The sequence below is a fragment of the Corvus kubaryi genome, unplaced genomic scaffold, assembly GCF_017639235.1.
Source record: "Corvus kubaryi isolate FWS band 111438036 unplaced genomic scaffold, C.kubaryi_AGA036_p1.0 37149, whole genome shotgun sequence".
Lineage (NCBI taxonomy): Eukaryota > Metazoa > Chordata > Aves > Passeriformes > Corvidae > Corvus > Corvus kubaryi.
This window is the reverse complement of record NW_024581039.1, coordinates 31,914-48,981: the sequence shown is the minus strand read 5'-3', so window position 1 is coordinate 48,981 and position 17,068 is coordinate 31,914. Positions and strand designations below refer to the sequence as shown.

General features: G+C 50.7%; 1 protein-coding gene across 1 annotated transcript in view; it reads left to right on the top strand.

Annotated features, from left to right (window-relative positions):
• Nucleotides 1–17,068, top strand: part of TCF4 (transcription factor 4) — a gene marked incomplete at its 3' end in the record, with an annotated part of 113,540 nt that overhangs the window by 72,004 nt on the left and 24,468 nt on the right. Inside the window, exons 6-7 of the mRNA XM_042021501.1 lie at nucleotides 4,830–4,956; nucleotides 5,676–5,725. Of these exons, the coding sequence (XP_041877435.1) occupies nucleotides 4,830–4,956; nucleotides 5,676–5,725 (177 nt within the window). The remainder of the gene's footprint in view (nucleotides 1–4,829; nucleotides 4,957–5,675; nucleotides 5,726–17,068) is intronic.

Genomic DNA, 17,068 nt, shown 5'->3' with positions numbered 1-17,068 from the left:
GGGATGGATCCCGGCTCTGCTCAGGGGTGGATCCCAGCTCGGTGTCCAGGGATGGATCCCGGCTTGGTGCCCAGGGATGGATCCCAGCTCGGTGTCCAGGGATGGATCCCTGCTCGGTGCCCAGGGATGGATCCCTGCTCGGTGTCCAGGGATGGATCCCTGCTCTGCTCAGGGATGGATCCCAGCTCTGCTCAGGGATGGATCCCTGCTCTGCTCAGGGATGGATCCCGGCTCTGCCCAGGGATGGATCCCTGCTCTGCTCAGGGATGGATCCCAGCTCTGCCCAGGGATGGATCCCTGCTCTGCTCAGGGATGGATCCCGGCTCAGTGCCCAGGGATGGATCCCAGCTCGGTGTCCAGGGATGGATCCCTGCTCGGTGCCCAGGGATGGATCCCTGCTCGCTCCCCACGGCCTCGGGAGCGCTTTGCAATGCCGCCGGCTGGCGAGCAGCCATCCATCCATCCATCCATCCGTCCATCCCGAGACGCTTTTCCCCGCGGGGAGCGCCGGAGTCGGGAATTTCGCAGCCCGCGCTGTGCCGGGCCGCTCGGGAAGGCGCCGGAGCGGCCCCGCTTCCCACGAGGAATTCTTTGGGCGCCGCGCGTTCCCAGTGCGCAGCGGGTTAAGCCGGGAACGGGGGCACAGCCATAATTGGCCTATTTAGGGCTCATTTGCATGTGAATGGGGCGGCAGCGAAGCAGCACTAAGGCTGTTGTGAGTGACACGGTGATTAGAATTTCGATTAGGGAAAACACATTCCCTCCTTTCCGAGGCCGCTAATTGCTCCGCTCGCCGAAAGTTGATTGCGAGGCGGCCCCGGAAAGTTGGGAATTCGGGGGGCAGCGCGCTGCGCCCGGGCTGCTGCGGGAAGTCGGGGGCGCGCCGGCCGCGGGTCGGTGCCGCGCCCCCGGAGCGCACCCGGAGCCCACCCGGAGCCCCCGGAGCGCACCCGGAGCCCCCGGAGCGCACCCCGAGCCCACCCGGAGCCCGCGGAGCGCACCCGGAGCCCGCGGAGCGCACCCGGAGCGCACCCGGAGCCCACCCGGAGCCCGCGGAGCGCACCCCGAGCCCACCCGGAGCCCGCGGAGCGCACCCGGAGCCCGCGGAGCGCACCCGGAGCGCACCCGGAGCCCACCCGGAGCCCGCGGAGCGCACCCGGAGCCCGCCCGCGGAGCGCACCCGGAGCTCCCGGAGCGCTCCCGGAGCCGCGCTCTCCGCAGCCGCGCTCTCCGCCCTTCCCCGTCCGCGCCTGGCGTTCGTGCCGCGCTCCCTGCGGCTCCTCCGCCGCTGCCCGCGGATCCCACGGGCGGCCCCGGCGTTAGGGACGGCCCGGGCGGGCCCGGCTCGGCCGCAGCTCGGGGCCGGCCGGAGCGCTTTGGGTGATGGGTGTCGTTTTTGGGTGGCTCCGGTGTGCCTGATCCGGCTCCGCGGCTTTTCTCCCCGGCCTCCGGTAGCTCGGTGGCTGTGACTCCGTGCGTTCCGTGTGCTGTAGGTCGGGTTTGCCATCCCCGGTACCCTGTGGGCGTTGAGCACGGGCTGGACTCCGTGCGTTCCATGTGCCGTGCTTTGGAATTGGATATTGCATTCCTTGGATTGACTAAATAGGTGATGTGTTCGATCCTTCTTACCTGTGTAACACATCCTAGGTATTTAATACACTGCAGGTATTTAATGCATTCTATTTCATATATATATAAAATACATTATAGGTGTTTAATGCATCCTATTTAATATATATAATACATTATAGGCGTTTAGTACGTTCTATTTAATATATATATAAAATACATTCTAGGTGTTTAATACATTCTATTTAATATATATAACACATTCTAGGTGTTTAATACATTCTATTCAATATATATAATACATTATAGGTGTTTAATACCTTCTATTTAATACATATATGATACATTATAGGTGTTTAATACCTTCTATTTAATATATATACATTCTATTTAATATATAATACATTACAGGTGTTTAATGCACTCTGTTTAATATATATATATAACACATTGTAGGTGTTTAAGACCTTCTATTTAATATATATATAATACATTATAGGTGTTTAATACATTCTATTGAATATATATAACACATTATAGGTGTTTAATACATTCTATTTAATATATATACATTCTATTTAATACATAATATATAATACATTATAGGTGTTTAAGACCTTCTATTTAACATATATACATTCTATTTAATAGATAATATATAATACATTATAGGCATTTAATACCTTCTATTTAATATATATAATACATTGTAGGTGTTTAAGACATTCTATTTAATAGATATATAATACATGATAGGTGTTTAATACATTCTATTTAATACATATACATTCTATTTAATGTATAATACATAATACATGATAGGTGTTTAATACATTCTATTTAATATATATATAAAATACATTATAGGTGTTTAATGCATTCTATTTAATATATATAATACATTATAGGTGTTTAGCACATTCTATTTAATACATATACATTCTGTATAATATATAATATATAATGCATAATAGGCATTTAATACCTTCTATTTAATATATAATACATGATAGGTGTTTAATACATTCTATTTAATATATATACATTCTATTTAATATATAATACATAATACATGATCGGTGTTTAAGGCCTTCTGTTTAATATAAAACATGTAACACACGATCAGTATTGAACACATTGTATGTGTAATACATTGTATGTGTTACACATTGTGTATTAATGCCCCATCTGTGAGTACATTATACATAAAATACATTCTGTGTAATACATTATCTATATCATGCACCATGGATATTTCATACATTGTACATGAATCCATTCTAGATATTTTAATACATTCTGTACATGGAAAAGATTCTATTTAGCACATTAGGTATGATACATTATCTATTTAAGACGTTGTAGATATAATACCTTACATAGTAGTACATTGTAGATATTTAATACATTGTATATTAAATACATGATAGATAATAAATACATTCCAGGTAATGCACTGTATATCTAATACATTAGAATATTTAATACATTTTATATTAATATATTATATATAATACACCAGTAATACACTATCTATAAGACATGCTATTGAACACATTTGATATTTAATCCATTCTAGATATCTAATACATTATCTCTAATACATTATATATAGGCCATTATCTATTTAATACATTGCATATAAAATACATGAATACATGATCTATTTAATACATTATGTATAAAATTCCCTATTTAATACATTGTCTATAATACCTTATCCATAGTCCCGTATGCATTTAATACATTATCTGTAGGATACACTACTTAATACATTATCCATAATACATTATCTCGAACACAATATCTGTTTAACACATTACAAGTAAAATGCATTAACACATTACCTACTTAATACATTGTCTATATGATACACTATTTAACACACTAATACATTATATTTCATACATTAGATATTTAATACTTTAGAGGTATCGAATATATTATCTGTAATGCATTATCCATAGTACAGTATGCATTTAATACATTACATGATGCACTGTTTCATATATTAACACATTACCTATTTAATACATTATCTATATGATACACTATTTCATACATTATCTCTAATACATTATACATAGAACAGTATGCATTTAATACATTATCTATATGATACACTATTTCATACATTATCTCTAACACATTATTTAATACATTATAGATACCTAATACATTATCCATAACACCTTACCCACAGTACAGTATGCAGCTGATACATTATCTATGATACACTAATACCTTATCTCTAACACCTTATTTGTAACACCTTATCCGTAGTACAGTATGCATTTAATACATTATCTATACGATACACTAATACATTATCTATAATACCTTATCTGTAACACCTTATCCGTAGTACAGTATGCAGCTGATACATTATCTATATGATACACTAATACCTTATCTCTAACACCTTATCTGTAACACCTTATCCGTAGTACAGTATGCATTTAATACATTATCTATATGATACACTATCTAATACCTTACCTATAACACCTTATCTATAACCCCACAAGCAGTACAGTATGCATTCAATGCATTATCTATACGATGCACTAATACCTTATCTATAACACCTTATCTATAACCCCACAAGCAGTACAGTATGCATTCAATGCATTATCTATACGATACACTAATACCTTATCTCTAACACCTTATCTGTAACCCTACAAGCAGTACAGTATGCATTCAATGCATTATCCATATGGCCCGGTCTCTATTTGCCGTATCACAGCTCTGCTTGCTGCGCCTCACACCTCTTTCGGGGTTTAGATCCTCGTCCGTGCCTTTCCCATCCGCGTTACCGCGGCCGAAGCCCTGATGCGTTTCCTCCCCGCATCCTTTTCCCGAGGCGGCGGAGCCTCCTTATCCCCAGGGAGGATTTTGGGGGGTTCGGCGGCTGGCATTTCACTGGTCGGAAATCCCAGCAGCACAATTCCCTCCGAGCGCCCCGGCAGAGCTCCCAAACTTTCCCAAGCACCGCTCGCCCCGGCCGAGCGGGCGCCGCAATTCCCGGCGCTGGGAAGGAGCGCGGGATTCCTCCTTTTCCCGGCCTTTGGGCGCCGCTCCCTGAGTGGGAATTGCGGTGGTGTCTCCTTTAACGCGGCGCCAGGTGCTCGCCGCCTGCTCCGCGCTCCCGAGCGCTCATTCCCGGGTTATTTTTAGGGCTGGGAAGGAGCTAATGATGAGGGAAGTGCGGATTCGGGGCCGGCCTTGCCCACAGCTCTGTGTGTCTGTCCCCGCAGCAGAGCCTGCTCGGAGGGGACATGGAGCTGGCCACCCCCGGGGCGCTGTCCCCCAGCAAGCCGGGCTCCCAGTACTACCAGTACGCCGGCAGCGCCCGCCGGAGACCCCTGCACGGCTCCTCCATGGGTGAGTCATTCCCAGTTCCCATCCCTGCCGCCTTTATCCCGCTTTCTGTGCTCCCAGTACCCCAGAGACCCCTGCACGGCTCCCCTGTGGGTAGTCATTCCCAGTTCCCATCCCTTTATCCCACTCCCAGTGCTCCCAGTACCCCAGAGACCCCTGCATGGCTCCTCCGTGGGTGAGTCATTCCCAGTTCCCATCCCTTTATCCCGCTCCTGGTACTCCCAGTGCTCCCAGTGCTCCCAGTACCCCAGAGACCCCTGCAGAGCTCCTCCGTGGGTAGTCATTCCCTGTTCCCATCCCTTTATGCTGCTCCCAGTGCTCCCAGTGCTCCCAGTACGCCGGGGGCAGTGTCCGCCGGCGGCCCCTGCACGGCTCCTCTGGGGCTGAGTGATTCCCTGTTTCCCCCCATCCCACCTCATCCCGCTGCAGGACGTTTGGGAAGCAGCACACGGAGCCCTCTCCTGGGCCGTTCCTCCAGGCTTATCCAGCCTTCCAGATTCCCTTTTTTTTCCCGAGCCCGCAGCACCAAATCCAAGTTTTAATTCCCCAAGTTCCACCAGAAATCACATCCCAGCCCTTTATTCTTGGAATTCTTTATTCTCCAGCGTTACTGCTTTACTGCGGCGACATCCCTGTGGGCACAGGGAAAACCTTCGGGAGAAACCCCTTCCGTCCCACCCAAATCCCGATGTCTAATCCCCCTTTTTCTCCCTTTCTTCCAGAAGTTCAGACAAAGAAAGTTCGGAAAGTTCCTCCGGGTTTGCCCTCCTCCGTAAGTACCACGGCTGCTCGGGAGCTTTGTTTGGGATCAGGGATGGCAGGAGCCCATTCCCGGGGGATGAGGCTCGGGAAAAGGTAAGGAACGCTGGGCTCCTTCGCGGGGCCGACCGACGGATCTGCGGCGGGAAGGACGGACCGGGAATTGCCGGGAATGGGCCGGCATGCGGGAGGGCAGCTCCCGGATCCCAGCAGGATTCCGGCAGGGCCCGGGGTTCCGGCTGCCAAGCGCTGCCAGCCAGGTGTTGCCAGAGGCTCCTCAATGCCGATGTTGCCCCCGAATTTCGGGAATATCCCCGATCCCTCCGGTTGGCGGGGATTCCAGGCACCGTCCGGCTCGTTTTTCCGTGTTTTCCTGGAATTCTCGTGGTTTTCCGTCAGGAGTTGCTGCTTTGCTTTGCTTCCGTGGGCTCCTTTGTTCCGTGGTCCAAATAACGATTCCGTTCGTTTCATCTTTTGGACGAGTTCGTGCATTCCTTGCGGGATTTTTCCCAAAAAAGCTGCGCCGAGGTGCTTGACATCCTTTCAAATCCATTAAAATCCGTGGAAAAGTGAGGTTGGGCAGGAAAACATCCGACATTTCGGTCGCTACGGCACCAAATTAGGGCGGAAAAGTGCATTTTGTTGGATTTGTGTAATTCCTGTTCTGTCTCTTTATCACTTTAGAAGTACGTTCAGCCTCATTTGCATATTATGTCGGTATCGATGGCTTCATTTGCATATCATTCTGATATCGATACCAGCCTCATTTGCATATCATGTTGATAGCGGTATCAAATCAACCCCTCTGGAGGGGGGGAATTTTCCCTTTCCTCCCGGAAAAATCCCTTTATTTGAGCTCCAGATCTGGTTATTAGCAGCAATTAATCACGGAAAATAGATAATTAATTAATATCAGAGGAGATAAAAATTAATCAGATGGATTGGACGGTGTTATCCCAAATCCAGGGAAATTTGCAGCTGGGAAACGGGAATCTGGAATCGAAACAATGACGAAGTTCTTGGAGTGGCTGGGCTAAATTCTTCTTGTTAATAATCGCTTTCTAATTAACAAAGTGTAATTAAAAAGGGGAAAATACACATCAGCATCCTTATTTAATCCCAGGGATTCATCAAACCCTGCTCCCATTAATCCCACATCTTTTTCCAGTGGCTAAAATCCGGGAATTCTCAAGGGAAAGCCCAAATAAATTAATAGGATTGATTGATTGATTGATTGATTAATTAATAGGAATTCTTTTCATTCAAAATGAAATCCCTTCGTGTGTTTGGGATTTCTTTCCCTCAGTGCTTCGCCTTCAATGGGAACTCGAAATCCTTGGAATTATTTCGTCAGCCGGGCCAATGGCACGGGAATTCCGGTATGGAAGCCGTTCCTGGGTACTCGAATTCCATGGAATTGGTTCTTGTAGGAATTCAGGGATGAAAATCCGGGTCCTGCCAGGTGCAGGAAGGCGTTCCCTGCTTCTGGTGGGAACTGGGACTTTTAAGTGCAAATAGAGGGGGGTGGGGTGTTTGTTCTTCCTAGATGCCGGAATCACCTCTGGAATGTGGGATTTCGTTTGGAGACAGGAATGGACGGGCGTCCTCGGTGGACGGGGTGGGAATATTCCCGCGTTTCTGGGGAAAGGGGGATGTGGAGGGTGGGGTTTGTGCCGGGAGCACGGAGTGGAACGCGGCGGTTCTCGGGGACTCCTTCGGCGCTGGGTTGTGGCAATTCCAAGGATCAGCGGGAATAAACGAGCGCAGTAAACAATGGAAGCAACTGGCCGGAAAATCCGGAATTCCAGGTGGATTCGGGGAGGGATGCCAGGCCAGGATTCGCTGCAATCCCCGCGTCGGATCCCAAACTTGCTGTGGATGTGTCCCTCAGCCCCCGGGCGGTTTTCCCGCTTTCCCGCTCTCCCTGGGAGCGCTCCGGGTGCTGGGACCGGCTTTATCCGGCGCATTCCCGGGAGGGAGGCGTGGGATCGCTGCTCCCGGATCCTCCAGCCCGAACTGCTCAGCGTTTTGGGGAGTGTTGCTCCATGCTGGTTCTGCTGGGAGCTTCCCGAGAGTCGTGGAAAGGATCCTCAGGGATCCAGCTCCCGGCCCTGCCAAGACAATCCCACAGTCCCCAAATCCCACCGTGGGCGTCGTCCAGCTGCTGCTCCCTGAGCTCCGGTGCCGTGACCGCTTCCCCGGGAATCCTGCTCCAGAGCTGCCCTTTCCCTAAAATCCAGCCGAGGGAGGGGGCGGGGGGGGCGATCCCAGTCCTTGAGGAGCACCGGGATGGGGTGAAGTGTCCTTGGGACTTCCTGGGGACAGATCCAAGGAAAAGAGGGAAAACGGGAGGGAAAGCCTGGAGGCCCCTCCCAGTGGAGTCATTTTAAGGGAGATGAAAAGGTCTGGAAATTCCAGTTACAGCAATTTAGGGAATTCGAAGGCACGGGATGGCTGCAGCGAGGAAAAGCCCCTGGGAAGGGATGCGGATGCTCCAGTGGATGGGTGGGTTTTCCTGGGAAACTGACCCACTTTGGGATAGTGGAGTATTGCGGATTCCCAAGAAATCCGTCTGCCTGTAATCCCAGAGTTTTTGCGGCGAGGGATTAGTGGGATTTGGTTTAGCTGGGACAGAGACTCCCTCTTCAGCGCGCCGTGGGAAGTGCACGAGCTTTCAGGAAGGACTTGCCCAAAAAATTCCTGCAGAATGCCAGCCGGCAGCTTCTCGGGAATGCTTTTAAGAAAGTTCTTGGAAATTTGGAGGGAAAGCAGCTCAGTGGGAATGGGGTTGGTTCCTTGGGATGAAAGAGGGGTCCAGGAAATCCCTTTGCTAGAAAGAAATATTAATTAAGTCCAATTAAGAATGCTTGCAATCCATAGGAATCCCATCCCCAGTTTTCCATGATTTATTGCTCCGGTTCTTGATAATCCCATTTTCCTTCGGGAATTACGCTGAGTTTCCCGAGTGGAGAGCCCCGTGCTTCATGAAGGATATTAATTCCTACCTCGGCTCAGGCTTTTCCCATGGATTTGGGATAGGACGGCTCCTGATTGACTGGATCCCAATCAATGGATTCCTTGAAGGTTTCCTTCCCTTTCAGGACGGATCGGACATGCTGGGATCAGGGTGGGAGAGCGGGATGCTGAGGAAGGAATTACCCTGGAACAGAGAAGCCCTTCCCAGTATCCCACCCATCCCTGCTCTTTCCCAGTGGGAAGCCGTTCCCTGTGTCCCACCCCTCCCCAGCTCTCCTGGAGCCCCTTCAGGCTCTGGAGAAGGCTCCGAGGTCTCCCCGCAGCCAGAGGGGCTTTGCTCATTCGGGAATTTTGGGGAAGGTTTGCAGGAACGGGAGCAGAGCTGGGAACGGGACTGGGAGCGGGCCTGGAAGCGGGAGCCACACCGGGAGTGGGAGCTGAACCGGGATGAGGATTAGGAGCAGGAGCAGAACCAGGAGTGGGACCAGGAGCAGGAGCAGAACTGGAATTAGGACCGGGATTAGCACCAGGAGCAGGATGGGAGTTGGAAGCAGGAGCAGAACTGGGATTCAGACTGGGATTAGGACCAGGAACAGAACTAGGATTAGAAGCAGGATTAGGGGCAGGAGCAGGATGGGAACTGGAGCTGCTCCCATTCCCCCTCTCCATCCCATTCCCCCTCTCCATCCATTCCCCCTCTCCATCCCATTCCCCCTCTCCATCCCATTCCCCCTCTCCATCCCATTCCCCCTCCATCCCATTCCCCCTCTCCATCCCATTCCCCCTCTCCATCCCATTCCCCCTCTCCATCCCATTCCCCCTCTCCATCCCATTCCCTCTCCATCCTATTCCCTCTCCATCCTATTCCCCCTCTCCATCCCATTCCCCCTCTCCATCCCATTCCCCCTCTCCATCCTATTCCCTCCCCATCCCATTCCCTCTCCATCCCATTCCCTCCCCATCCCATTCCCCCTCTCCATCCCATTCCCCCTCTCCATCCCATTCCCTCCCCATCCCATTCCCCCTCCCCATCCCATTCCCCCTCCCCATCCCATTCCCTCTCCATCCCATTCCCTCTCTCCATCCCCCTCTCCATCCCATCCCCTCTCCATCCCATTCTCTCTCCATCCCATCCCATCCCATCCCCTCCCCATCCCATTCCCCCTCTCCATCCCGTTCCCAGCTGCCGGAGCGTCTCTGCCCCAATTCCCGGTGCGTTTTCCCGGTGCTCTCCGGAGCCCCTCCGGCACGGGCGGCCTTTCCCGGTTCATTTGGGATTCTGCGGAGGGTGTTTTTGCGGGAAGCACGCGCTTCCCTCGCTGACCCCGGAGCATCTGTTAGGATTATTTTTTTTCGAGTCCTCCCTTGGCATTGGGGAAGTGTGAACGGCGCCGGGATGTGCCGGATGCTATTTCGGGATATTTATGATCACCTCTTGCTTCCTCGGGGGAAAGTGTGCCGGGAGTTTTTTCTTCCCGAGCAGCCAGGGAAGCGCTGGGATGAGGAAACAGATTGCCTCCAACATGTGCTTCCTGTGACAGTAAAAAGAACAAATCCCGTGGAACGCGGGATAATTTATTCGGGAACGGCGATGCTTCAGGCCCGGCCTACCCAAAAATCCGGAATCGCTTCCGAAATTCCATTTAAATCCCAACAGCTGGGCCCCTTGCTGTTGGTTTTCCCTTTGGCTCCCCGCTTTTCCCGCTGAAATCGGGCAAATCGGAGTGGATGCTCTTTCCCGGTCCTCGAAGCGCTCGGAATCCAGGAATCACGAAGGAGTTCCTCTCCGGAGGGATCCTGGAATCACGGCATGGAATCGCAGGCTCCCAGGACGGTTTGGGTCGGAAGGGATTTCAAAGATCCTCCTGGGGGCAGGGACACCTTCCGCTATCCCGGGGTGCTCCAGGCCCCGTCCGGCCTGGCCCTGGGCACTTTCCATGGGCAATCCCACACGGATTGCGGGATAGCGCTGCTCCGGAGGGAGCCTGAGGCCCCATTCCCTTCCGGGCTGCCCGGCTGCATTCCAGCCCGGCTCGGGGCTCCTGGGAGCTTCCCAAGGCTCTCCCGGCTCGGTCCCGGCTTCCCGGGATCAGCCTCAGAGCCGTGTGGGGACAGAAGTGACTTATCCATGGAAATGGGGCTGACAGGGATCTTCACAACATCCCGAATTATTTGCCTTCCCTGCTGGGGGTGGGAGCTGCTCCGGATGGGAGCTGGGGCGATATTCCCGGTGAAATGGCTGCTTCCATTGGCACGGCTGTTCTGCTGGGAAGCGCAGCTGGGAGGGAATGAAAGGCACTTTGTGGCCGCCCTCAGCCCTTGGATTTTCCCACCTTTCCAGAAGATTCCCTAAACACTGGAGCTGCTCGGGTGCCGGCAGAGGGGGGGGGTGCATCCCTGCCATTCCAGGGGGGCGGAAGGGAGTTCAGAGAGCCTTGGGATGGGCACAGAGCCGTTCCCAAAAAGGAGCACAATCCCTCAAAAATGACCAGGCGGGTTTCGGTTGCCGGCTCCGGAATGCAGCCGGTCGGATAATTAGTGCACATCTCCCAAGACTTCCCGAGATTCTGGTCTCATTCCCAATTTTCCCATTCCCTCGCCATGAAAGGGAATATTTCGGAGCCGTCTCCGTTGCAACAGGTTCCCAAAGATTTCCCGGAATCCGCAGGTTTCCCCCCAAAACTTCCCGTTTTGCTCCCGTTTGGAATGTTCTGTTTGTGCAAAAATTTGGAGAATCACCATAAGGGCTTCTTTGCATTTTTAATTTAGTAACTAACATATGAATACATTTGCATATTAATGAGTTGCAGATTAAATCATGCATACATAATTGCCTCCTTACTGTGTTTAATGTTTGTCAAAATCTCCAGCCCGGGTTTGATGGATGGTGGATGAAAGATTCCAATTTGAGCTACCCTTGGAAGCGGCGGCACCGTTCCGAGGAGCGGGAATTCTCCCCGGCCATCCTGGATCCCGCGGAAAACCAAAAATATCCCAGGAAAAGGGGTGCCTGTCCCTCTTCCCGGGGTTTTTTTTGCCTTCCGCCGAGCGCTTTCCTATTCATAATCATTAATGCATCTCCTAATTATGCAGCATATGTCTGTTAACCCCTTCCCCGCCGCGCCGCCCTCCGCCGGGAAGCGGCCCGGAGCTCTTCCCCCCTCCCACACCACCCGGCCCTCGGCTTCTGCTCCACATTTTGGGAATGGTTTTTGGGAAGAGCCGCTCCGGGAAGCCGGGGCATTGCGAGGGCAGAGGGAATTGCTCCCGACAAGCAGGCCGGGAACGCCGCGTGCCCTGCGGCGCCGCGTGCCCCGGCATCCTCCCGGGGCCCTTCCAGCCTGGAAGCAGCTCCTGGACACCGCTCCCGGCAGAAAACTGGGATTTTGGCTGGGTTGCCGGGATTCCGTGGAGTTCCGGAAGCGCCTCTTGGTTTGGGCCATGGCTGTGAGGGCCTGAAATTGCTGCTTTTAATGGCAGGTGGATTTTGATGGGATTGGGGATTTTCTGGAGCTCCCAAAGAACAGGGAATGCTCCTGGAAAATCGCAGGAAGTGGCTGTGCTGGATTTATCGGGAGATCTCCTTCCGTCCTCGGTATGGACGGAAAGAACCCGCGTGGAATGGTGGAGTCCTTTAGGATGCGAGGCCGTTCCAGACCAATCTGTGTCCCCAGGTGCCACATCCACAGGGCTTGAAATCCCTCTGGGAATGGGGGCGGCCTTTCCCAAATACCCTGGCGGGATTGGGTTCATCCCAGTGGGATTGGCTTTTCCTGAAGGCCGGAATAGCGAATCGTTCTCCGGCAGCCTCTGATCCATGGCACAGCATCGACACCGAGGACTCGGATGCTTCCAGAGTGGGAATCTCCCGATCCATAACCACCCCCCCCCCGTGCCCTGGGAACGTGTATGAAGGGAGCCTTAAATGCGCTTCCCGTCCTTTCCCATCGGGAATGTTCCAGGAGAATTCCTGGCTCTGGCTGGGCGAAGCCTTGGCTTGGTTTATGGAGCTGGAGCTTCCATACATTGAGCCAGCGCCTCTCCCAAAATTCAGGGAATGTTGGGGTGGGTTGATCCTGCCTCGCCATTCCCATTTCCAGATAGAACAGATGAAGGAGAGGAATTGGGAAGTGGCAGAGAAGTTGGGAAAGGCTGCTGGGGGCAGCTCTGCCTGGGATTCCGGAATTCCTCCCATCTGGGCATTCCAAGCCCCGCAGCGGGGTTCGGAACAGCGCAAGGATGGCATTATCCAAGGCCCCTGGACTTGGAGGAGTTCCGGCATTTTCCTGTGAGCCGGGGGAATTTGGGGCTGGAATCTCGGCATCCATGGGGAGAGCCGAGCAAGGAGAGCGCTCACAGCTCCCTGGGTGCTGCTCTTCCCAAAGTTTCCATCCTGGAATTCTTAGTGGGAAAGCAGGGATCCATTCCCTGTCCTCCTTCTCCTCCTCCCTCTTTTCCTTCTCCTCCATATCCAATCGAAACCTGGCATTGGGAAGAGGGGAGGGCGAGAATATTCCCGGTGTAACTGACAGGAATTCTGGGAGCTCTGGCACTGAGAAGGGTTTTCCATCCCTTTCGGCCGGTTTTGGCACCCGTTGACCCGGAACCTTTGGGAATTCTTTGGATTCGCCATTCCAAACATGACCTTGTGAGCTCGACAGCCTCATCCTTCCAATCCCGGTTATCCCAGTGAGGAACCCTTCCAATCCTGGTTATCCCGGTGAGGAGCGGGACAAACCCTTCCAATCCCGGTTATCCCAGTGAGGAGCGGGACAAACCCTTCCAATCCCGGTTATCCCAGTGAGGAGCAGGACAAACCCTTCCAATCCCAGTTATCCCAGTGAGGAGCAGGACAAACCCTTCCAATCCCAGTTATCCCAGTGAGGAACCCTTCCAATCCCGGTTATCCCGGTGAGGAGCGGGACAAACCCTTCCAATCCCAGTTATCCCAGTGAGGAATGGGACAAACCCTTCCAATCCCAGTTATCCCAGTGAGGAACCCTTCCAATCCCGGTTATCCCAGTGAGGAACCCTTCTAATCCCGGTTATCCCAGTGAGGAATGGGACAAACCCTTCCAGTCCCGGTTTTCCCACCCCAATGGAAGCTCCCGCCCATCCCGGTTTCCCCACGAGGGATCCCCATGGGAAGCTGGGAACCCCCTGCGAGCTGCCGTCCCTTCGAGGGGAGCGGCTGGAGCCGATATTCCAAGGAATTCCTTGTTCCCCCTCCGGCTGCAGGGATTGGGTGGGATGGGGTCAAAATTCCCGGCTCGGTGATGGGAATCCGTCTTTATTTTCGGGATGTTTCACTGATGGATTGCTTGTAGGGCTCCTTCCGTGGGGCTCTGCTGGGAATTGCGGATGTTGGGGGTGGATCCCGGTTTTTCGGGATATTCCTCAGCGTTGCTGTTTCCGTAGCCGTGTTTTCGGGATGTTCTGGTGTTTTGGGGTACTTTAGGGCTGGGTTTAAGGGGTTTTAAGGCTCTTTTAGGGGTGGTTTTAGGGATTATTGAAGGAGTTTTAGGGATCAGTTAGGGCTGGGTTTTAGGGATTATTGAAGGAGTTTTAGGGATCAGTTAGGGCTGGTTTTTAGGGATTATTGAAGGATTTTTAAGGGATCATTTAGGGCTGGTTTTTAGGGATTATTTAAGAAGTTTTACAGCTCTTTTAGGGCTGGTTTTAGGGGTTATTGAAGGAGTTTTCGGGATCAGTTAGGGCTGTTTTTTAGGGATAGTGCAAGGATTTTTAAGGGATCATTTAGGGCTGGTTTTTAGGGATTATTTAAGAAGTTTTACAGCTCTTTTAGGGCTGGTTTTAGGGATTATTTAAGGGTTTTTAGGGATCATTTAGGGCTGGTTTTTAGGGATAGTTTAAGGGGTTTTTTAGGATAATTTTGGGCTGGGTCCAGGGATTGTTTAAGGGCTGTTTGATTTCAGTTCCTAGGGTTCATATCTCTGTGTTTTGGGATCCTTTAGGGCTGGTTTTAGGGGTATTTAAGGAACCTTTCGGGCTGGTTTTAGGGCTGTTTTATTTCAATTCTTAGGGTTAATATCTGGGGTTTGGGTTGTTTTTAGGGCCACTTTAGGGCAGGTTCATTTCAGTCCCTAGGGTTAAAATCTCTGGGTTTTGGGATGCTTTTAGGGCTGTTTTAGGCTTGTTTAAGGAACCTTTGGGGCTGGTTTTAGGGCCACTTTAGGGCTGTTTGATTTCAATTCACCGGGTTAATAGCTTTATTTTTTGGGATGCTTTAGGGCTATTAAAGAAACCTTTGGGGCTGCTTTTAGGGCTGTTTAGGGTTGATATCGATATTTTTTGGGATGCTTTTCAGGCTATTTTAGGGCCACTTTAGGGCTGTTTGATTTCAGTTCCTAGGGTTCCTACCTCTTCTTTTTTGGGATGCTTTTCGGGCTGTTTTATTACAATTCCTAGGGTTCATATCTCTATTTTTCGGGCTATTTTAGGGCCATTTCAGGAGCCTTTGGGGCTGGTTTTAAGGCTACTTTCAGGCAGTTTCATTGCACTTCCTAGGGTTAACATCTCTATTTTTCGGGCTGCTTTCGGGCTGTTTCGGGGCCGCTTTCGGGCCGCTCAAGGGACGCTTCCCGGGCTGCGCGGGGCTTTTCCCGGAGCGCGGCTGTGGCGGGGCTGGATTTGGGAGCGCGGGGGGGGCGGCAGCTGCGCACAATGCTGGGAGCGCGCCAGCAGCGGGGCCAGATGGCGCCGCGAGGAGATGGTGTGCGGCAGCCCCGGCCCTCTCCTCCTCCTCTCCTCTCCTCTCCTCCTCCTCTCCTCTCCTCTCCTCTCCTCTCCTCTCCTCTCCTCTCCTCTCCTCTCCTCTCCTCTCCTTCTTCCCTCCCATCCTCTCCTTTCCTTCTTCCCTCCCCTCCTTCTTCCCTCCCCTCCTTCTTCCCTCCCCTCCTTCTTCCCTCCCCTCCTTCTTCCCTTCCCTTCCCTTCCCTTCCCTTCCCTTCCCTTCCCTTCCCTTCCCTTCCCTTCCCTTCCCTCATCACATCCCACAGCCCAAAAACAGCCGGGCAGCACACACAGAAAGGGGGGGGAAAAAGGGCAAGGGGAAAAAAAAGGAAAGGGAAAAAATAAAGGAGAAGAAAAGGGGCAAATGGTAAAAAGGAAGGGGGAGAAAAAAAGGAGAAATTAAAAAGAGAAAAGGGGGAAAAGAAAGAAGAAAGGGGGAGGGGAAAAAAGGGGAGAAAAAAGGAAAGGGAAAAAATAAAGGGGGAAAGGGGAAGAAAAAGGGGAAAAATAAAAAAAAGAAAAGAAAAAAAAGAGCAAAGAAAAGAAAAGAAAAAAGAAAAGAAAAGAAGATGTAAAAAGAAAGGGGGAAGGGAAAAGAGGGAGAAAAGGGGAGAGGAAAAAGAAAGAAGAAAGGGGGGAATAAGGAAAAGGAGAGGGGGGAAAAGGGAGAAATAAAGGAGAAGAAGAGGGGGAATTGTAAAAAGAAAGGGGGAGGGGGGAGAAAAGGGGAAAAATAAAAAAGGGAAGAGGTAAAAAGAAAAGGGGAAAGGAAAAAGAGGAGAAAGGGGTGCAAAGGGGAAGAAAAAAGGGGGAAATGAAGAAGAAAACAGAAAAGAAAGAGGGGAGGATGTGAAAAGAGAAGGAAGGGAAAAAAGGGGAAAAGAGAAAAAAAGATTGAATACAGAAAAATGTAAAAAGAAAGGGGGAAAAGAAAAAAGAGGAGGGAAAAGGGGAGAAAGAGGGGGGGAGAAGAGAAGGGAAGAGTGGGAAAAGGGGAAGAGGGAGAGGATTAAAAAAAGTGGAGATGGAGAAGGAGAAAAAAGGGGGAAAATAGCAAAAGCAGGAGGAACGTAAAAAGAAAGAGGAGGAGAGAGGGAGAGAAGGAGAGAAGAGAAACAAGAGGGAATTAAAGGGGAAAACGATGAAAAAAGAGGGGAATGATGGAAAAAAAGGGGAAAGGAGGAGGGGGAAAGGGAGAAAGTTGGAAAAGGGGGAAATGAGAGGAAAAGAAGGGAAATGAAGGAGAGAAGAGGGGAGAAAAAGAGGAAAGCAAATGGGAAAAGAGAAGAGAGGAAAGGGGCAAAGGGGAGCTGAGGAAAGAAAAGGAGGGAGGAGAGCGGGAAAGGAGGGAAAGGGAAAAAAATCAGGGAAAATGGGAAAGGGAGAGAAAGAGGGGGAAAGAGCAGAGCAAAAGGGGGAACGGAGGAAAAAGCAGGGAAAAGGCAAGGAGAAAAGGAGAAAAATGGCAAAGGGGGAAAGACAGGAAAAGGAGGGGGGAAAGAGGAGAAAAAGAGAAAAGAGGAGAGGGAAAAAAGGAGGAAAAAAAAGAGGAGAAAAAAAAGATGCAGAAAAAGATGGGAAAAGCATAAAAAGAGGGGAAAGGGGAAAAGGAGGGAAAGGGAAAAAA